General features: G+C 41.7%; 1 protein-coding gene across 1 annotated transcript in view; it reads right to left on the bottom strand.

Annotated features, from left to right (window-relative positions):
* The window catches only part of LOC108896224 (girdin), a 65032-nt gene extending 41171 nt beyond the window's left edge, over positions 1 to 23861 (bottom strand). Inside the window, 3 exon segments of the mRNA XM_018695260.2 lie at positions 12425 to 12533; positions 22953 to 23053; positions 23192 to 23861. Coding sequence (XP_018550776.1) covers positions 12425 to 12533; positions 22953 to 23053; positions 23192 to 23254 — 273 coding nt within the window. The 5' untranslated portion in view covers positions 23255 to 23861.
* Between the last annotated feature and the right edge of the window lie 280 nt (positions 23862 to 24141).

Here is a 24141-nt window from a genome sequence, read left to right as displayed (position 1 = left end):
TTTAACCTCCACACACACACACACACACACACAAAGGCATATATGACCTGAGGTGAAGGTCAAAGTTTGGGTTGCAGTGGTCAGTCATGGTTATTATGTTAGGGAGTGTGGTTGCCATGGTTTCCTGTCAGTGGTGATAAGAGCACTGACCTCAATTGCCCTGTCCGTCTATCTTTCTGTCTTTCTGTCTAGACTTGTTTAAAGGACATGCAGGCAAAGAGGTTATGGTACATTATGATACCATTCTTGAAAAAATAAGCCCAGCCATGTCCAAACATGTCGACAGAAAATTTATGAGGCAGTTATCTTTATTGGCCTTTAAGCACTGTGACAAATAATATCACAAATACCATCAAACTGTTGTATAAATGCAATCAACAAATCCGGTGATGGCAACAGTGACACTGACAATGATGATATATTGTGATCGGAATAACAATGATGACTAATATCAGGCAGTTCCAGTCTGAAATGACCAAACAGCCATAATGTCTGAGACAGATTGACTCAACAAGCGTCAGACAGAATAATCAGCATAGCTCAGACGGCCACAGTTGGTGTCTCACAGAGAGGCGTTTGGTGTGCCTGACAGCCAATTCACCATGCAAGAACTCATGACAGCCACCTTGGGCAAAATCAACCAAGGCTTTAAAGGGCAAATCTGCATCATCAAAGAATTCTATGAAGCCTAGAGTTAGCCTATCTAAAAGCTTTAAGACATTCTGGGACATCTCCCGAGCTGTGTCTCCAGTGTTCAGAGGGAAACAAATCAGTCTGATTCCTTTGCTGTTTTATGCAATACCACAGGCTCAGGCCGTGGCTTGGGAAACGGCTGGCTTGTTAAGTCTTGATGTAACAACTTGTATTTATGCTGCTGTGGACAGTTAAACACAGACTCAAGTTCGTGACATACTGGGCCCTTTTGTGGACAACACCAGCAGAACAGAGTTGTTCTCGTGCTAACTGTGCCCTTAGCTTTCTAGAAATGATGAGTCACCACAGAGAAGAGAACTCCTACTGGATCTGTGGTTTGGCAACAGCACACACACACACACACACACACACACACTTTTCTCAGTCTCCCCTCAACCACCTGTCCCACCTCTGACCACTGCCCCCCATCAACTCACGCTCACACCTGTCCCCTTCAATGGCAGCATGTGTTTGCTGTGCAAGCACGACATTTCAGGCTGTCACTTTTCATACCACCCAAACATACAGTACAGCCATTATAGGTTCACAAGGCTGGGATTTAAGTATTTAGCTTTTAAAGAAAACAAGGGCAAAATTTACATTAAAGCTTAGCTTGAGAGTTCTGGCACGCTTGTTCCACTCCCAAAATGATACACTTCAATTGATTTCCCCTCTTCTCAGTTAAATAGCTTGCTCTGTACAGCACATAGTCATGCGCGTAGTTCAACACTATGCTTATTCAGAACCACTTTTCCTTCCTTTCCTTCCCTTCTCAAGGGTCCCTTGAACTGCTCTGTTAGTCAGTGTGTCTCTGATCTTCCCTGGTGTTAGCTTGGAGTTCATGAGCTTCTGATGCATTATTCTGTACCTGACTTTATAACAGTTAATAGACAGATTGTAGCTCTACAGAACTAATGCTTGTTAAATGTTGAGAGTAGTAACACCACTGTGTCCTTCCTGCAGAGTCTAGCTCAGTCACAGCTTTATCTCTCACAGCTTCATTAAATCACTGCTTCCAAACAAAGGCACAAGTCCAACCAACTTTATTGGCATGTTGATAAAATTAGAAAATGCATGTGCTCCCAATACAGCACCTTAAATACAGTATACTGCTAGTCAAATGCACTGTATTTTTTAGGGATGTGGGTAAGAACATGCTTTGAGGATTAGCTGCAGGCTAATAACAGAGCTAAACTACAGTAGCCTAATATGCCTCTTGGATTAACTGGTGAAGGCTTAGCTCTCATACATAAAACATGATGGACACTGCAGGGGAGAGACCAGCCACCACACTGAGCATGTCATGGCAATGTGCTGCAAACACTGAGAAGCGTGCATGTGTGCACACATGCTAACGCAGCTTGCGAAACAGAAAGCTCTCGCTGCCTCACCGTAGCTGCGACGGCAGAAAACGTCCTTGGCTCGGTCACTGTGTCACTCTTCAATATTCACTATCTAATCATTACACATGGGGAATGTGGAATAGTCAGTCGTTTAAATTTTCAAAAAAGCCAATATTCACACAGAGAGGGAGCGTGTGATGAGGCAGGAAAAAAATCATTGGGAGGATGGAGAAAAAATACAATAGAGGGGGGGAAAGGGAAGAATGTGAGAAACAGAGAGAGAGATGCAGCTTTGATCCCATCACTTCTCACTCCAGGCACGCAGGGCTGAGCTGCCTCCTCCTCTCTTCCTCCTCTTCTCAACATCTTTCCTTCACTCCCCCATCCCATCCCCCTATCCTGACACTATATTGCTGTATTATTGATTCCAGCAGGACTCGCAGCCCCTCAACACTAGCTCCTCTTCCATCCCACTGAGACACTTAGACAGACGAGCTGTCAGTTAAAGGGGAGCACAATGGAATTTCCTCACTCAGTATATTTTGTCTGTATGCATACAATGTGCAAAAAGATGTTCCTTTGTGTATATGTGAAGCAGAAAAATTAAATCTTCAAGTCAGCTCTGCAGGTCTGCGAAAACTGATAATACAGACTGATCTGCGTCATCCTCCCTCTGCTGCTCATACACTCCTAAGGAAAGGATGCACTAGAGCATAAAGAGAAAATTAAAGAGAAAATTATAAGGCAGGTATGACTCTGAGCTCTGCATCCTACTCTAATGTTTTATGATAAATGTGGGCTGACAATAAAGATAGTAGCCTGGTAGACAACCCTTACACACACACACACACACACACACACACACACACAAAGCTGTGAATGCAATACACAGCAAGGGCCATGTTAAGATAAACAGTGCATGTGTTCATAGAGTAGGTAAGCATGAGGCTGTATTAAAGTGGTGTCAGTGGAAAGGTTATAAGGCTGCTGTGTTTCTGTCTCACAGGAGCCCTGCCTGTTAAACTAGCCCTTCCCACCACACACACACACCTCGCTACAACTCCTTCCCATCTATCCGCCCAAGCACAAGTTCCGCTACCGGCACAGCTTTAACAGGGGACTAATTGTACTGCTGCTGTGTGTGCGTGAGTGTGTGTCTCTTCGTGCATGTACGTACAAATGCTGCCTGAACCCTGAAAGCCTGAATCACACCCATTCTGCAGACATGGAGTGTTACCATAGAAACGAGGAGATGGGTTTATTTTCCCAGTGCTAGTGAGTCTGACACGCATAGTACAGTACATGTTCAAACCCACATGCACACCCACACCCACACCCACACACACACACACACACACACACACACACACACAGATAAGCCCTCTCCTGGGTATGGCACTGCGGACTTCTCTCCTGCTGAAAAACTGCAGAGATTACGAACTTGAAAAGGTTATTACCACCAACAAGGGGAAGGAGCATGCTTCCTCTTTCTCTCACACTGAACACACACAGGCACACCCACAAACACAGAAACCACTTAACACCAGGTCTCACTTCATCCCCATGATGTGAATCAATGCAAATAAAGCTTTTCCTGCTGTTCAGCGCAGCAATAGACCCATAAGAACACAGCTTATTGGATGGATGACTAAAGGCTTTCCTCTGATACACTTTTTTTCCTCTTCCTCAGACTCAGGAACAAGTATCTTAACAGGGAAAAAACATTGATTGTTTACAGATGAAAGCTGAACACAAGCAGGTAAATTAGGGTTAAATTAGCATGGTAACTCAAAATGTTTAAAAGGCAAAGACCACTTAGGATTTCTTTTAATCTAGAGTCCCTAATCATTTGCACAGAAAAAAAGTTCCCTTAATGATAATGTTAAATCAGTATTGTTAGTAGAATACTGAGAGGCTGAACAAATTTGGTCTTTTTTTTTTTTTTTAACTTAGACAATTTCTTTTTTGTTAAAGTTTTTAACTAAAAAAATGAATCATGGATGATTATTACTCAGCAAGTTGTTCTACAAATTATCACATAATTCCAAGCCAGTGTGCTTGGTGAAGTATTAATTAATTAGATTTGACCTGAAAAACAAAATCAACAGTTGCTCCTGGCTCAACAGTAAACACCACTGAAAAGAACAGCAGTCGGGGTCTACTGTTGGCCAGATGGACAGATCATCTCTTACATGAGGAGGAGGAGAGAACAAGCCATTAGTACCCCGTTTCTTTTGTTCTCTGTTGTTATCTATCAGCTAGAGTGCTTTTTACAACAGAGCCCTGAGGCTGAACGAGTAGACGAGTTGATCCTGCTGCTCGTCTCAAAGGTGGAAGCAGGTGGGTTGGGGAGGTCTGACCTCAGCCCCCTCCCTATCACCCCAGGGCTCTGCTTCACACTGGCTGCAAAAGTTCACACAAGCACACACACAAGTCATTCTATGCAATTTACGACTTTGCAATTAGGCTTCACTCAAATGAAGCTTGATTGTTTCGGTCGATTGTTTCTTTAACTCTAATCTACTGTTTTCAATTCAGTTTAATTAGCTAAATAGATTTGTCACACCAAACATGCAGAGCAGCTGCAATAATTGTTTTCTGCAGTTATGGTTTAGTTTGAAATGAGGTCATTTTAATAAAGGGGGCTCATGTCAATTGTAGGAGTGACAATGGACCTCCTCGTTTTGCAAATTTTGTATTATAAATGTGTGACTGCTGCATGAATACAGTGTAAACAAATTCAAATAACCTCGAAATTTGAATCTTAATGCTCAATTTTATTTTTTCTGTCGCAGAGCGATGACTGCAGCAGACGCAGCCCACATGCTCCAGTTCAGTGATGGAAAAGAAGAACCCAGCCTCCAGCTTCCCCTTAATACAGCAGCTCTGCTAGCACCTAAAAATAGCTCTCTTTTAACATATGGGAACCTACTCTACATCATATCTGCCACAAATTCCCCTTCACATGTACTCTATCTCTCACACACACACACAAAATAAGTTCTTGCAGGCATGTACACACACTTACAGGCATACTGTGTTATTTTGGTAAGCCAATGTTCAGTTCCCAATCAAGGTTGTGATTATGTGATGTGACTGGTGAGTGGTTCTGGGTGTAAACGGGAACACCGCTCAACATGAAGGTCTTGAAAGCTCAAACAGTGGGGATGTTTGTGTATAAATATGTCTCAGAATAAGTGAGTGTTTGTTTGCTGCGAGCAGTTAATTCCAGTGCTGGCAGCAATGAATGACACTTGGATGACATTTACTAGAATACTTCCCTTGTTGCTTAAGATCAGAAAAGCTATAACGTTTGATGTGTTCAGAATGAATCATATCAATGACAGGAATGTGAAAGCAGAAAAAATTGCCACACAGGAAGCCATATTTACTGTAACTTTGATATTAACAAATTTCACTTGTGTGGGACAAGTTACTGCATCAACAGGCTGGATCAAACTGTACTGAGCACTTGTAAACTTGTTCAGATCAGCTTGTGGTTTTGGCAGAAATAAGTAACCGATATTGACTTTTAACATGCTGCACAATTAAGGATATAGCTATGTGATGATTCTTTTAAATACTCTCAAGTATTTGATTAGGGATATTAGTAGTGTCTTGTAATAGTCATTAAGTAATTCCGCATTTTTATCTCATCTTGCAGCCATAGCATTTACAGCAGCTTAAACCAAGCACATGTTTTTAGGAATGGGACACAAAAAAAGCTCCAAGTTTATTTTATGGCTTGAGCCAGACAGATCAATCTAATTCACCTCTGTATTGAATTTTATTCCCTTATTCACCTCCATTAGGGGGCATCTGGCTCCCTGCTGCCTAGGTGATTTGTTTAAAAACCTGGCTAGTTAGCTAGCTGCTGCAACATCATCAACAGGGCATGCAGACTAACTAGCATGTGAGTCTGCATGACAACACACAAATTTAGCCTGCAGCTATAAGCACATGCCCTAATAAACTGATTTGCTCATGACTGATGCTGAAAGGGGCAGAAAGACAGGGGGTTGAAGGGGAATTCCAGACTCATAAGAGAAGATAGATATAAATATATTTGTAAACTGTATTTTGCCCATGTTCTAGTTGAAGGTAATAAAAATAACTGCCGGCTTGAGGCAAAAGCTGTAATAACAGGGATTACAAATTATTCTCCCCCTTCATGATGAAGTCAAAAACAAAAACAACCATCAAAAGCTACACTATGTTTCAGCACATGAGTGCATGTGAGTAAGGGTGAGAGTGTATACTGTATGCGTGTCTGTGTTTCAGCTTTGCTCTGGCCCAGTAACAGAGCATCTTTGTGAGGCTTTAGGTCAACAAGAAATGCCCACAAATCAAGCAACACTTAAGTATGCTGAATTCTGGAGGTCTTCATCACCTTAAAAAATGTTAAACTGGGAAGAACATTTACAGAAAATTTGTATAACACATTAAATACATTAGTATAATTTGTGGTATTTTAGATAGCAGATGAGGAAACAGGTATTAATGTTGGTAATTAAACAAGTGTGTTCTTTTAGCCTGACAGAAAAGGCAAAGGAGTCATGTCATCTTAAAGATTTAATAGTCATGCTTCAGTTTTAATGCTAGCAGAGACTTGAATCACTAATTCCCATTAAATAGATACTAAGACCAAATGAGGGAGAGAGAGAGAGTAAAATTATGTGCTGAAATGTTCAAAAAATGTTTTTTTCCTCAAAGGACTGTGTAACTTCCTTTCTTTCATTGTGCCCAGGGGAATCAAAAATATTCTCATGCTGGTCTCTGATAAACATAGGCTACAGATGATAATAAAACAGCTAAAGAAAGTCTGGTAACCTATCCTACATTACCTATTCTCAGAGCTCTACCAAAGAACCTTTGGGGCCTGGCCCGCTCGGCATGAATGGTGGCCTCTGTTACCCTTAAAAACAGTCAAAACAGAGCTCCCAGCCTTTACGCCACACCCCAAACCAAAGCAGTGGCAACGAGAGGACAGGACTGCTTTTATTTCCAAAGTAACATCTAAAGCTTTTTTAAAAGCAGAGAAAGAGAAGGATGTTTACTCTTAACTGCACACCAATGCAAATTACCCTGCAATAAAACAAACTCACATTGAATATCATCCTCTGGAGCTTACAGATTTTTATCAAACCGTCTTAACGAAAGTAGCCATTTTCTTCTTTGAAGAAAAAAAGGATATTACTGCTCCCAACAGTCTGAATGAATAGTTTTGACGTTGAATGGCACCAGATGTTCTCCGAGTCTCATTTTCATAAACCTGGATAAAGGGATTCACTTAGCAAGCTTTGAGAAAAGCCAGAAAAAGCACAAAGAATTTAGTTCAGCTGGCTGTGGCTCTATATTACCCCACCCTTAAGAATGCCAGACCAAGGCCACTAAATTAAAAAGAGGCCCAGCATATATTTGGACTGACCACCAGAGAAATGAAACCTTCCTTGGACTCTGCTGTACAGAAATGACAGAGTAACCGGAAAAGTTAATATCCCACTCTGAAAAGCAGAAATGTGATAATCACATAATGACATTACACAAAATATTTCACTACATTTATCATGTCTGCTTCTATGTAACATTAAAAATCCACAGGACATTCATTCGGATGAGCATATACGCAGGTTTACAGCTGTTCAGCCTTGATCTGTTCGCCATATCCAGAAATCAAAGCCTGAGGCCTGTCTAGACATTGACCAACTCCTACACAATCTACTGCACCAGAGCAGTAACACAGACTTTGAACACAGACACACACACAAACATGCACACTGGCACACACTCCTTATATGCAAGTTGAGCCCAAGAGAGCTCATGCTATGAAATGAAAACCATTATTATTGAATTTCTTGTCTTGCACCAATTCACTTTTTACAACTTCTGCACCAAGTCGATCTCTATGTGTTTCTCATGTGGAAAATGTACGTACACATACACACACACACAGAGCTAGGATTACATCTCATACAGAAGCGAAGGGACAGGGAGGGAGAGTGAAAAAGGAGTCACGGTAAGGGATGGGGGAGGAGAGGGACAAAGTCTCTTGAAAGCTCCTTGACTGTGTTCCCTATGATGGTTCAAAAAGGTTAATGAATTAGTTTTCTCTCGACACCAGAAGATCGTTTTGGCGAGTCGGCAAGGGCTCCAATTCAATAAAGCATTCCCCCTCCTTTTTCCTCCCCGACACTCAGAATGAAATATAGTGCTTTTATAGAGAAGACAACATATCTATGGGCACCAGTGCATGGGTTACTGCAATGCCTTCAGTAACATACTGTATTTCCTTTATGCATATGAATTTAGCTCATGTTGATGCATTACTTTTAGGTTTTTAGAACACTTTTTTATGTTAACATACAGTGATATCCATACCTAGAGTGGTTTTGAACCAATTCTGATCTGAGATTACTGGGGAAATGTAATTAAAAGAGTCTTAAGTGAGATCAATTTATTGAATCACAGGAAGCAACCAACCATACAAGGCTTCCACTCAGTCCAAGTCCTCTTTCAAAGTGCTGAGTAGAACACTAAATTAAAAAACCTGCTAAATCCATTAGACCTGCCTGGTTCTGTCTTTATCCATATGGCTCTGGAAATGCGAAACCGGTAAGTGACAAACCAACTACAGGGAATAGACTAACACAAATGCATATTTCAAAGCCAGTTTTACTCTTCATTACCCCAATAAGAACTAGCTCCTATAAACTCCAGAGCAGAAACTGGGCATGGGTAGGTGCAGTGTGACTCGTAAGGAAGTGCTGCACAGTTTGTGTTGTTGTGGCTCTGTATTCCAACACAACTGATTTGTATTCAAATTGCAACAGAGGCTGAAAAGCTGAATTTCGTCTTCCATACTGGGTACGCCACCACCCTCCAGTTTGTCAACACCACAGCTGGAAAAAAAAAAAACATCTTCTAAAACTATTCAACAAATATGGATTATGTTGACACCTCAGATTAAAGCTGACAGTCAGCACTTTAATCTTGAAGTCGCTGATTAGATACACTTCCACTTGCTCTCTTCCTTATGAATTCTTGAATTGTGTATTTTAGCCTACCTCTGATCATTACTATTCTGAGCCAAGTCACTCTGATTAGATACAAATTATCCATCCTGTTGACACTTTAAGTGGTTCTTATTTTACTACTGAAATTATTGCAGCTGGTAATCAACTAAAAGTCTCTAACACCTGTAAATCAAAAAGAAATTAAAGAGATTAAAGAAAAATGCATGAAGGAACTGAGATCATTTAAAGAGTAGACACTCAAGGGGGGTCTAAACCAAACAAGCAAAGTCTACTCATTATTTTTTTTCCATAACCCAACTCTAAATTCTTTGATATGAAGAAATGATAGCCCCATGTAATCAAAAACCACATTACAGGACAATGTGGCTTTTGTCTAAAATACACACTAAAATGTTCACTTAAATGGTTAAGTCCATCTCATCACCAGCTCACTGAAAGATTTTCAGTGGTTGGTTGAGCCCTTAAAAGGCCATCAAGGGGGCAGACAGACACACAGCAAGGACAGGGATTTTAACCTGTAGGTGGTCTCTGTCAGGCAGAGCCTGCAGACAGAAGGGGCTGAACAACAGTGTGACCAGGAGGTCAACAGAGCGATACAGGGACAAACAGAGAAGATTAACGAAACACCATATACGAACAAAAGATCGTTAGCTTATGTTGTCAACTCAGATTACCAACAGAATGGGTTAAATGCCCCCAAAACAAATAAATGATGTAATTCTTGCCCTGCATTTAGATCCCAGAAACAACATCCAAAAAATGTAACCATCATAAATATGCTGGACGATATCCTGGACAATAAAGATACAGGGTGTGTCTTGTAGTTAATCAAGTCACCCAGAAGCCCCCAGTAAGGTCCTTAACCCTTCCCGTCATCTCATCATCCACCCACTCTGCTGGTCACTTCTTAACTCTAGCAGCCATTGACCCAACCGCTCACTCTGAGACAGATAATTCTGCTAGCCGTTTGAGGTGGCCTAGTGGAGGCTTAGAACGTCAAAGCCTGCACAATAGCCTGATTGTTTAACTAAGATGATCCGGGAGTGATTAACAGGATGTTTAGAACTAAGGCAAACCAGATCTAACAAATCAATTAACCAACCACTGACACTCTTCACTCGACTTTAGACATGAAACCAGCAGATTTATAAAAAATAACAACCTTAAGAACTGTTCACTGTTATTCTAACACTATCAAGTTACAGAGAAAATGTAATTAGATCTGACTAAAAGCCACAGTCGGCTTTGCAATTCATTGTTACGCCATTTGTTATTTCTTTATTTGGATGCTACCATTTATATGACAAGTAAGTGCCTTTACACAGTCCTTGCACAGCCGCAGCCCCTGAGGATATGGGTCACAGTCCTAAGTCTTAAGTGTGGGAAATCTGTGTCTCTGTCGGAGCGACTGCGTGGCCACGATAACATTCCTGAACTCACTGCACTGTCGCAACAGCATGCTGGGTCATGCTCAATTCCTGGTTATCACAAAGACAGACGAGACTGTGCGGCGATGCAGAGAATTTCAGAATCAGCATAACAGTTACACACAACACAGAACTGGCACTGTACATTTAAGTTCTGTATGACAGCACATTGTAAGAGGAAACATTTAAAGCCAAAGAACAGCACAACTGCAGCATTATTTGTCATGATTCCCGATTTGTGTTGAAATCACATTACTGTGTAGAATATGATCAGAAACAATCACTTATCGTTAATGTTGACACCTTGACAGAAAATGCCCTGACAATAAGGATACGTGATATATCATATCATGTAATAATGTCATGATAACACACTGTCTAGTCATCAGTTTGCACAATGTGGAGAAACTGGGACCATGTGCTATTAAACCAAGCCAGGCTTTGCTTTAGCTATTTTCACAGGGGTCTCACAGGGGTCACTTAGACAGTTCAGGATCACAGGTCATGTTCAGACCAAATATATTGTACTTAGATACATCAAGAATGTGCATAGATCTGGTACTGCTATCCCCTTTCACTTTAGATATTATCTGTGAGAAACTGTGAGCACTGCTAGGTGAGTAAAATGACAAATTAAGCCCATAGATAGAGATAAAATACAGATCAGGATCACATTGACCTTTTAGCATTTAGTCTTTGGTACAGGTTGCAAACCCTTATCTAAGCTGTTTCACTCTGGCAAATTAACCCTGTAGAGTGTTTTATATGCATACTGTAACCTTGACCAAGTGTCCAAGAGATGAGTGTGTGCAGTGTAGTACAAGTACAAATATTTTCCTGACTAATCACGCATCAATTCCCACCAGTATTTAACAGCTTTCCACTTGTGACCAGATCGCCAACCATGCACTGAAGTGCTGTGTGAGAGAAGTGTGGGACTCACTTGATGATATCCTGTTATCAAAGAGCCCCTCTTTCATCACCTCTCCATCTTTTAACTCCCCCCACACTTCCTCCTCCACTTTCTCTTTAGCCCATTAGATTAAAAGGAAGTCTCAATCGTTTCCTTTTGGTCCAAATAATGATTAACTGTGGTGAGAATGCAAACTGACATGTTCAGGGCCTGATGAGCTGATATTGTGCTAAGCAGTAAACACAGCCCGAATGTGAGATAAGACTTCACTACATGTGACTTGGTGTACTTCTGTCATATCCATGTCTCTCTGACTAGAGCTTCCAAGTCTGTCTTGTTGGCAGCAAGTAATGATGGAGCTGCATTTTCGTAGTTTTGGTCTCTGCCCAGTACATGTGCGACAAACTGAATCCAAAATAAGGCTGATACATATATCTATACCATCATCCAAGAGGGAAATAGGTGCTTGATGATTTTTGAGATAAAAAAGAAAAGTAAATGAAGCAAAATGAAATGAAATAAATACCAGACATGCATAAGCAGGAGATGCAGAACCACATCAGTGGCTTTTTGTGTTTCACATTCCTGATGTCTTTGTATATCACTGGGCCTTCACCAACATCTGGATGGGGGTGATTATACCACATCACACACAGTCTAACACACACATACACACACATCTGAAAATATATCTCTGTTAATGCTGCCAAGTCTTTATGTGGCATGTGCTTGTGTGAACACATTCAATTCTGTGTGTGCTAGTGAAAGCTGTGTTGTCTGACTGTAGTTTTTCCTAAACTTAGCTTAAGACCAAACCACCGACCAGTGTGTTTATACAAGTTATTCATCATGATTTTCCCTGTATCAGTACATGAGATTAGATAACTGCAAAAAATCTCTCTCAACCTTTACCTTCAAAATGGACATTGCTGAACAACCATAACTTCTGATCAAGAAAAAAGAGGAACAAGTGATATCTGACTTTGCAGCTTGCTCAGCTGAAATCAATCTTACCTGATAGTAGGCTTTAATCTGCCTGATGAGAATGGAGAGGTTCTGGATGCGCAGTGTGGGGTCATTGTTCACTTTCTTGTTGGTCCTCTGCACTGTGGCCTTGGGATTTCTGTGGGGAAAAATGGCAAAGTGTTTCTTAATCTCTGTTTGTAGCGAAGATAAGTGTCAGCTGAAGATGAGGACAGACGCACTTTAAAGTTTATGTTTTTAAGTAAGTGTCACTGGTTTGTTTTCAGTTTGACACTGTCGTTGCTCTGTTTGATGGAACAGGCATGTGTTTGATTAAAAACATTAGCAGCACAATGACAATGGAGCCTTGTTTAAGTAGGTCCAGTGCCATAACCATGTCAAAGAAACCACAGACACATTAAAAGGCAGAGCCAAATAAAAAACCTTCCCCATACATCTGGTGGCAAAAGCATTTCACACTGAGTTGTCTGTGAAACATTTACATTATTAGGCTACATTTTCATAGATATTTGTTTTGAAACAAATTCTACAATATATCTTCTGTAAACTGTACAAAAGGGTTTCATTAGTATGTTGAAGGGAATAAACAGTCAGCTGGGCTCAAAAATCAGGTCAATAATTTTCTCTTTAACCATGATCTCAATTTCTTCTAATTTGTCTGAATCAAAGAGAAGAAGTATCTTCTTAGTGGCTTACAGAATAAAGAAGAAGCTGTGTGTTTATCTGACTGTGTCTTGCCCAAAGGAGCATGCATGACATCTGATGTTATCACGGGTGTCAACATGTTTTAGTGAGCTTCATAGACATTCCTCACACTGACACAGTACCACCTCCCCAGCTGCTCTTATCTGCAACAAATTACCATTTGCATATCTGCTAAAATTACCTTTAGAATATCAAAGCTCATTTCAAGTCAAACCTCCTTTTAACCAAGGTTAATAGTGTAATTAACTAATGAAAAAGGATGCCCTAGAAATTTGCATGTCTGTCCCTCTATCTCGTTGGAAAGCTTGACATGTCAACTATCTGTCAGTTACGTGCATATTACTAAGCAGCCACCCATGCATTTATCAGCTAATTACTTTTCCATGTTTTAACTCTAAAGTTAAAGTGCCAGTGTTCCTAACTGCAACCACAGACATGCATGAGAAGTATTGATTAAAAGCTTGTTCAAATGGTATTTTTTGCAAACAGACTAATACTGTGCAAGACCGGTGGCCTTAATGTGATACTTACCAATCCCCCGTAGGGGAATTTCTCATTCCTAGACTGTCTACTTTACAGAACAGAGGTGGTGACAAAGCAGCAACCCTAGAGCTGATATGGTTTCACCAAGTCACAGAGTGACACTTTGCTGACTTGTAAGGCAGTAAGGCAGTGTAAGGCAGTGGGATCTCACTTTAACACTTAGGTCTCCCATATACTCAGCTTAGACTCTTTTCATACAATACAATGCATTCGATGACAAACGTCAAACACATCCAAAATACATCCAAAAACACAATGTTGAATTCATAGTCAAATGAAATACAGCACAACTGACATAACTGTCAATTGTCATTACTGGACGATTACAGCATCACTTATTGCTCTAAAAATCACTTGCAGCTATTGAAACAACCTGAGCAGCACGTTTTTGACAATTTTATCCTTCGTCTACTTTGCACCAAACCCAAGAGGGTAAAATAGTACAATCCCACCCGCCCTTACCTCTGTAATTAATTCATGATACATGTTACGTTTGCCTTGTGATTGTCTAGGAAAACAACACTACTCATGTGCTTGAGACTTTCAGAGCCTTACATCAACACTGTTAGAGAGAAGCTCTCTTTTTCAAGATATGCACTTCAGATTTCAAAGCATGTACATCCCGTGACCTATATATGAGGGTCAACATGCCCTGAGTGGAGGGGAGGGGGGGGGAGTCCTGGCTGCTTGTGACTGTATGCATGCTTGCATGTGTGCATGTGGTGTGTAGCACATGTGTAGTCATGCATGGATATGCATGTCTGTGTCTGTGCTCTTGCACTCCAGGATAGCACAACCATATCTGTGTCTGCACAGCTCAATGTGAAATACCACAAAGGCAGTATATAATCAAAAAATGCTTTCAATGCATACTTGCTCTGTTTGAGAGAGGTCAAAGGTGAAGGATTATTTATCTTCCTCAAGGACATTCAGCTTGGTGGATGCTTATAGTCACAGGGGACTTCTGGTTGAATAGCATCTTCCTAATCAGTATACTATGCTGCTGCCCTGTTTGTACTGAGACCAATAAAACATACATCTGTCTGAAATAAATCAAAAACTGTGCTGTTAGAATTTGCTGTAATACTGCTTTAGGTAGCAAATCATTTCTTTAAAAAGTACAATAGATATTATGTTACATAAGGAATAAAGGGCAGAATTTCAGATTTCTTAAGTCAACTGGCTGCAGTGTGGATGTGTTAATTAGCCTTTTAATAAGCCTCACCCTTAATACACCCACACATATACACACACACACACAATGATGCTAATCAAAAGGACACTGGGTTCTTTTTAATAGTGGTCTAAATGAACAGTCATGTGACATCCCCATCTCCCCCCTCCACACACACACTCAGCCCCTTTCGAGGTCCATAGTAGGGGGTCTATTTAACCCATTAATTAAAAAGCACAGAGGAGGCTGTAATCCTGTCAGGGCGAGGAGGGTGATATGGTGAATGAGGTGTGTGTGTGTGTGTGTGTGTGTGTGTGTGTGTGTGAGGGAAAGAGACTGAAAGAGAGAAAAACAGCGAGGAAAAAGAGGTTTCCCATTCATACATTCCATCACCATCAGAGTCAGCCAAGAACATGGCGGCCACAACAAGAAGACCATGACAACAGTACAGCAATTTGCCCCCCATTTCTATGGCTCCGTCTCTGATGCCACACATAGGAGCACGAGACAGGATAACCCCCCCTGTGGATGAGCAGGAGAATTAATACAGGGACTTAAAACAGTAACAGGGGTCAAAAATCCCTCTTATTGCCTCGCTCCCTGTTCCTGCTGATACAGTAAACCTAAGACTTTAAATAGACAAATAGATTAGGGATAGACAGGCGGAAAGCCAACTAAACAGCCAGCAAGGCAGACAACTAGTCAGCAAGTCAGCCAGACGGCCAGTCAATAAGCCGGTGCTGTTGATAGGCACTGCAGCCTTATGTGGAGCCTGGGGCCACTGGGCTTTCTCCTCTCATCTCCTGGCTTTGATTGGCTGGGTAGGTTAGGGTGTAGTGTTAACCTATATATGACAGGCTACATTACAGTCAGCATGGGCAGCCAGGCACATGCCCATGCCCACACACACACACACACACACACACACACACACACACACACACACACACACACACACACAGAAAGCAGGCTAAATACACACACACAAAGAGAATGAAGGCTACATTTGGCCACGTGCTGGGAGATAGAGCTTATGAGCTGTGCTGTCCAAACACAGCAGGGGAGAGTGTGTTTGTGACTCCATATGTGATACACACACACACACACACACACACACAAACACACACACACACACACACACACACACACACACACCGACCAAACAACTACAGTAAAAGGAATCTCAGGAGGATTCCTTTAGCCATGGTAATGTTAACAGCTCAGTCTAGGATAATTCTGTGAGTGTGTTTCTGTAACATCCACACAACAAATTAGAACAGGCTGACACCAACATGAGCAGTCACCCTCTCACAGCACACTGAAACATTAAATCAAGAGTGTCAAAATGTTTACCTACACTCAGTAAATGCATATGATCAAAATGATACCTCAGTTAAACCATTTACATGTCACGCAACTAACCCAATTACCTATAAAATGTACATACATGTTTCTTGATGCGTTTCCTATTACCTGAAAGGCCAACAAGAAACGAGTAGGAAAATGAATTAACATACTGACTGAATTTATAGGTTTTTGTGTTGAATCGTGCAGGACACCTTATTGCCAAAAATGGGCCACGCCAAATACATCACTCTGTGCCATTTATGGCGTCTGCACAGAAACAAGGACTAGGTGATCGTGCATAGATGTCAAAGGAGTCTCGAGAGTAATCTGGCTCTGTGAATCACATCATTAGTACTCAGAGTATAACCTCAAGTTTGTTTGAATGTTTGCACGGCAGATACAATAATTGGAACTCTGCCTTGATCTTGTTATAATCAAATCTTGTTATACTGGAGTGCATGTTAACACACTAACTGCCTTTCCAAATGGAAGTTTTTAAGTACTGCAAGCACAAACAGACAAGCTAACTTGTGCTTTTACAAATGCAATTAAGCTCAATCTAGTGAAGTATGAGGTATTGACCATACAGCATCATATGTTACAGTTACAGTTATCCTTCCGCTTCCAAATTTGTGTGGTAAACACATTTTCCCCTCCTTGGAAACATATTAAAAATAACTTATCAGTATCACAGTAATTTAGATTTAATGAATGCATCCCCCACCCCACCCCACCCACCCTTTTCTCAAGGGAATTGTAGTAAACAAGGAGGATCTGACCATTGGTATGTGGTACTCATCACCCCATTTCCTTGTCTTAGCTTTTCATGGACTCATTTCTCTCCTGTCTTTGTCATTCTGTTTCCACTGGGCCTCCTCCCATTCCTCTCCTTTGCCACTGTATCCATAGGGACTGCTAAACTCACTCCTGTCAAGTTAGATGCATTACTGTATACTGGACTACAAGCACACTCAATCAGGATTCATTGTCTAAAATAACAGGCAAAATTGCCTGTCTTATAATGGCTCCTGAGGTAAATAAAGCAAGGTGAATTTCCTCAGTATGTCAACATAGTCATGCCATACTAACTACTCAGCTGCTCGGAGTTTCTCTTTTAAAAAGAAATATTGCACTTGTTCACTGATTAGTTAATTCTCAGAGTTAAGCTTCAGTTAATGAAATTCAACACTTCCTGCAGATGTTTCACAGCAAAAGTCTTCCAGGGAACAGAAGGGATTATGTCCCCTGAGCTGCTGAAGGGCTTGTAACATGAAACAGATGGAGGAAATGTTGAGTTTGCATTAACGGCAAACAGCAGTGACAGCATATTAACACACAAAATGGGAGCAGGTCAGACAAATTTGATCAGGTATAATCAAACATAAAGTAGGGGAAATGGGAAATTAGGAATAAACACCTGTCTCTAGTAATGTTTCAGTCTCAAAAAAGGCCTGTCTCTGTCTTAAATTGAGGTAAATAATACAATTTAAGAATTAACAGTATCCTGATTTCTATTAGAGTCCTCCTAAGTTGACAATACAAGCATCAGTACAATCCAAAAACAACACATGAAATTCCAATAATCTTTGTTTTAAATGCCAGTCACTGTAAACCATACTGACTTTGAATTCCTAAAGCTGAAAAACCACAAGCAACCCTGTGTCTACGGTCCTCAACTGGTCCCTGTGGGGTTCACACGTCCTTGGTTCTGAGGTTTTGAGTGCCTCACAGTCTTGTTAAAGTTTTGTCCTCTCAAGGTCACAGCTGCCATTTCCTGTCTGACTTGATACACATCCTCCTACTAGACAGACACAGAGGGAATGGCATGACACAAAGATGATTACGAGAGTTCCCTGACTGATGTCTGATTCTACACTTTGATGTAGAAAGCCGTGGACCCCACAGTCCGAGGAGCAGCAGAGGTGGGAGCCGAACAGACTGACAGCCCAGCAGCAGCACCGCCTGTCTCCTTTTCTCTAGTCCAGCAGGAATCCCAACTATGTCTGCTGTAACTAGCCCTAGAAACGGCCAACAAAGGCTTCAACATGCTGCTCAAAGAAAACAGAGGAGAGAAAGAGGGAGGGAGGGCAGGAGAGGTGAGGCATGGATAGAACAGCAGACACAGAGATGGAGAAGAAAAAGAAACCAGCAGGAGGAGGAATGGGAGAGACATGTTAAAAACAGATGGAAGACAGGGAGAGGACCTGAAGTGTGGAGAAATAAAGGGGAGAGAAGAGAAAAAAAAAACAAGGTGAGAAAAGAGAAAAAGGCTTAAGACGTCAGATGAATAAGACAAGGAAGGAAGTTAAAATAGTAGTCAAGATTGCTTATTTCTTATGCTTTATTACAATTAAAAGAGCTCCATAAACATGATTTTGGTTCTGCAAGGATTCTGCACACAGTAAGGTTTATTTTTCTCTCCACCATCTGTTATAATGTAGGATTCTCAAACGTCCAGGAGTTCTCATTCAACAACAGTACAAAAGATGCATGTAAGATTGTGATAAACAACAGAAGAAGAGCCGACTCAAACGTCTCTTTGTATGTGGCCTTATCTAGATTCTGCCTGTAATAATAAAACATTGCCAGATGGTTGTCTAACCTCAGAATATTCTACTAGTGAAACAAAGCCACACAAGGCACAGCACAGTAACCTCCATATGTTAGAATAACAGTTATCAGAGAGTCAAATAATGCATCTGACAATGTACAACAAGTCTAAGTCCAGGACTTAAACAAACACATCTTTCATTACTGTTGCCCCAAAAACCAAAACTCTTCTACAAAGCTCTACAAGCTCTGTGTGTGTATGTTTGTGTGTGCATGATGTGTCAAAAAGCCAAATCTGTCATGAAAGGAAGTGATGACAGGCATAGTGAGGACTACATCCTGTGTATGAGTCTACACAGCGGTCTCACTGTAATGTGGCCTTGAGAGTCGTTTTTAATAGACCCATGTCCACTGACTCACAAATTTACCTCTGTCTGAAATACAATCACTGGTGAGCACCGTCGTCTGCACGCTGTCTGCAGAGAAAAAATGCAATGAAAATGCTGGAAGGTGACAGTTACCATCACTTTATTTATACTCTCATCCCCCGTGTGCAGCCATTCAGACAGTTTTACAGACATGCACAGATCTGTCTGAGCAGAAACATTCCCCTTCAGAGGACACACAAAAGCATTCTTTTCGTGATCCACTTATGTTTTACCTCTCCACACTTGCACTCTCTTCACCCAAATTAGCAAACAATCTGCTTTTGACTAATTCTCAGGGTTGAAGTTGGGTTACACAATTATGCCGTGCAAGACAGTTCAAGTTAAGTAACAAAAGGACACATTAAATCTTTTTTTCAAAATTCCTTGCTCACATAACTCTTGCCCAGCGGCCCATAGAGGCCGAACCGAACCGAGCAGTCTACAGAATTTGCAGGAAAGCAAAGAATTCAACTGGACAATTGTCACTCTGACAAAAATTTAATTGGCCCCCACTCACTGAGCGGGAAAACTAATTGGTTTGACAGCACTGAGGAGACGATGTAATTGGCTAGGTAATGTCAGTCACGAGAGGGCGGGGGGGACGGGGGTGCCATCTGGGTGTCAGCAAACCGTTAGATAATCCGGGGGTCTCTTTTTTTTTTTTTCCTCTCTCTATGCTCCCATGCTGTCCCGATGACAACTGCTGCCAGCCTGTCTGCTATGTCTCTTGCTTAATGTCAGACAGAGACATTCACACAGCAGCACCACAGCTTACACTACAACAGCTGGCATCACCAGTAAAAATGTGAAAAGCTCATGTTTCTTCAGCTTGAGAACTGTAAGTGTGAGTCTATTAAGGAGAAAGAAAAAAAGCATATTCAAGTAAAATAATTCAACCATGTTTAACATGTTTATCTTTGCTGAGTTTCATCATTCTCTCTGGAAGACAAGTGTGTTTCTTGGGTGCAGAGAACATGTTCTTCAATTTCAGTTTTTGTCGGTGCTGAACTCGTATGTTTTCTGAGTAAAAACAACAGCAACTGGCTGGAGGCTAGGGACCAGCAGAGCCTTTTAAGCATGAGCGGATCAATCGCAAGTAGCGCAATGCCAACTAACACTCAACAATATATTTCAAGCTGTTAGAACATAGGGGGTGAGGAGAAAACAAAATGCATAAGAGAGAGTGTGTTTGTGGGAGCCCAGGAATAAGAATGAATACAAACTTTGTTAATTATTGCCTACACTTCTCAAAAGTTGAACTCACCTATGGTTTCTAAGCTTCTTTTAATGAAAGTAAGAAGGAGGGAGGCATTACAGAACAGCCATTTAAATCTTCTTGTCAACATACAGGCACATAAAATGTGAACAAATTTGGGATAAATATACCCTGTTTCATCTATATTTCTGCATTTTAACATTGAATGTTCTACGTTTTAATAAATGAACAGGACTAAGAAAAGGGACACAGCGTAAGTCTTTAATGGGTATCGCCACCCAAAACTCCCTCCAACAGCGGCAAAGTTTAGATGCATGCGCTGTAACATACTTTGCAGTTAATGTACAGTCTATTTTAGTTAGCTGAGTCTACTGAAGGTGAATACATAGTGGTGGTAGAGGCAGACAAAGAGCACTCTCACCAATATAACATCTGACCAATACTGTAGGCCTTCTGTGTGGGAGGGTGGCTGGGCAAGACAACTACCAACAGCTGCCTCAGTCCAAAACCAAATGCACAGAAAAAAAAGAAAGAAAAAACTCTCAGATACACATACTCCCACACAGACACAGAAGCCCTGAAGAAAAGCACACAGACACACACACACACACACACACGCACACACAAACATAAACACACAGAGCTGGCTGTGAGTGGCAATCCCCGACATCCTGTCAGGCGATCACTAAGCCAGTCACAGTTCATTTCAGCTCAACGCTGGCTGTTCTCTCCAGGAGCACTCAACCAACCACAGAAAAATCCCGTCCAGTTCATTCCATTTATTCGCAGACAGAAATCCTACTGCGTACCTGGTCAAACATCTTAGTCTTAATGTGCAGGGATGAGGAGACGCAGTGTGGCTCAGCTAACTGGGGGCTTGAATTTGTCTTGTATTTTCTTTGCACATCATCTCTGTCATGTTTGTAACCATTATGGCAAATCATTTGCTGCCTCGCTCACTCCTATAACCCTTCCCCCTAATATCCTTCCGGTTGCTTCCCACCATACAATGTCCCATAGGGAGAAAATACTGCTGAATTGTATACAGTTTCAAAGAGGCTGAATGTGGAAGAGGAAGGACGCCCTAGTCAAACTGAACCTGCAATGGCCTCCCTAAACACTTTTCTGTTTTGAGGGATTCCTCTGAGAGTCTAGAAGCAGCCTGAAGGAGGAGGAGGATGGAAAGACAAGCATGGAAAAGAAAGGTGGATGAGGTAGATCAAACATCAAGGTAGGCAGCTTAGTAGAAGGATAGAGCCTAGCAGCAGGAGGCTGAGGACACTGGAGCTGGAGGAAGAGGACACCAACCAGAAACAGGAAACAGCCTGGTTAATCAGCTCCTCATGCACCACAGCTACGGCTTAATCCTTCTCAAAACAATTCACACTGGATATTTAGGTAATCTCTGCACAGATACAAATGCGATGAAAGACTTGTACAGAAGACCTTATCCATACAATTCAGCCAAATTAACCTCTGGGTATGAGATGCTGAAGCAAGATGACATCAGAAGTTGTAACATGAAAGTGCAACACATAATCTCTTGAGAAGTGAAAATCAATTCCAAGCAGGCATGGTTGAATGCTCCTTTGACAGGCAAGCAGGAGTGGTAAATGCTGACAGTGTGGAGTGTGGCATTAGTGGAAAATATGAAAAATTGTTTGGCTAGCGGGAAGCAGCAATCTGGAGCCAGACAAAGAAAGGGAAAATTTCCTTCTGTCATGCTATATATGTTAGGAGGTGAGTGGAAAGACGGACAGATTTGACGTCTGATGCCTCAGCCTCATCCAGCAGCCACCCTGTCTCACCATCAAGAGACCTGCCATGGCGTCTACTTCCCTTTTAATTGACTAAAAACAAACAAACGTGTGTCTGTGCCAGGCTGCTGCATTGCCGTGTAATCGGTTTCCAGTGCGCCGCTACCAGTGTTTCTCCGCTTAAGGCTCCTATTTCAAGTTTAATCTACAGCACAGCAGGAAATGTGAGTGCTGCAGCTTCCAGGGGCGGGGTGACTCCCTGTCGGCTGCAGATGACAGCGCAGGATGACTGAAAACAAAAAATCAAGAGGGATGGGAAGTTGTGGAGCTGCCTGCTGCCACGGATGCTTGCAGACAATCTGCACAGCTCCAAGGGATCCTAACAATAGCTGTCTGCAAAGATTTCTGACAGTGTGACCCATCATTGCCCCCAATACGAGGTCCCTTTGTGCATAGCCTACATTCATTCACTTCAATTCAGTTTCAAGTGCTGGACAGAGGCTGGAGTCCTTGGAAAAATGACTCAATTTGTTCACACTGGGCTGACCCCACAAAAGCCCCCAGGGTGAGTATCACTTTAACCCTCCTCCACACCTACAGACCCTGTACAATGAGCAAACCCACTGCCAATACTGTATATATACTCATTCAGGCACTATTTCAAGTGGAATATGAAGCTTTTGCGGCATTCATACATCTATGAACGTGGTGCGTTTGAGGACCCAAGCATATGTCTGCATGCCCTCGTTTAGCCAATCCTGTTACACTGTGGTGGCCAAATGCACGGGGACAGATGGGTCAGTCTGGAACATTTCTGAATGTGTGTCAGTTTACTTACATCTCAAGCATTATCTCGTTCAGGTAAATCCCGTCCACTAATTCAATATATTCCGATAGTTTGGTGCCATCGGTCACTGCCAGCTGCCCGACAGTCTTCACCTGAAAATAAATGGGACAATGCAAATAAGGTGTTAAGCTAATCAATAAGCACTTAAAAGAAATGCTTTCACAGGGCAGGGCTGTTTAATTAGCGAGCTTTAAGACACGTTTGAATGGCTAATTAGGGAGCTTACTTACCCAGCAGACCAGAGGCGTGAGCATAAACTGCTCCAGCAAAGGGGTGAAAACCTCGCTTTCCATATTTTTCCAGGGCAACTGGCGCCGTTTATTTCAGCAGATATGGAAGAGAAAAAAAATGTGCACTCCCTGGGAGAGAAATGTGTGTTTATTTAGACTCCGATCATGTAGTTGATTCAATTAAATCGACGCTCATTTTGGCTAAAGGCCACTGAAACATGTCTGGGGAGGTTTCTTGAGGGGGAAAAAAAACGTTAATCCACAATTTTCTCGACACGACCCAGCTGTTTGAGATGCCAACGACGGGGCTTGGCTACCTCATGGGAAAGAGAAGGAATTACATCTTTTTGTTTAAAAAAAAATGAGCGTAAAGACAGACAACATGAGACCTGTGCCAGGGAATGTAATGGTTTTATCCTGTCGGCTTACTCTGAGAAATTGACGGTTACTAGCAAAACAGAGGGTAGTCAAACATTAATGACTGAATACAAGAAAATATCCACTTCGGGAAAAAAAAAAATCCAGAGGTTTAAAATCCTGGTTTTCAAATCGTCGGTTTCCTCCTCATATGTATTGTTAAGTCATTTCTGGCCGGTTACTTGTCGCCTCCCGGCTGCCTCCGTTCAAATGCTGCATGCTACTGAACAGTCAGAGTTGAGAGGATGACCGGAGGACACTGGAGGACCGCCTCCCTCTCTCTCTATCCTGTGCATCTCCCTCCGCCTCTTTTTGCTCTGAGAGAAAAATAGGGCATTGCTTAAAGCATCAATTTCTATTTAGAATTTTTTGTCAGTGTCAGGAATGGTTCTTAGAAACTATTTGTTCGTGTGGTGCAACTGAATTATTGAAGAACTGTGTTGGAAAGAAGTGAGGGTTTTTTAATGAATGGTGGAGACATAAATGGGATGGGTTCAGCTGAGTTTAGCTGCAGCTCCAGTGATGTTATTTAT

This window comes from Lates calcarifer, linkage group LG16_LG22, assembly GCF_001640805.2.
Source record: "Lates calcarifer isolate ASB-BC8 linkage group LG16_LG22, TLL_Latcal_v3, whole genome shotgun sequence".
Lineage (NCBI taxonomy): Eukaryota > Metazoa > Chordata > Actinopteri > Centropomidae > Lates > Lates calcarifer.
Note: the sequence above shows the minus strand (reverse complement) of the source record. Positions and strands in the feature narration are given on the sequence as shown.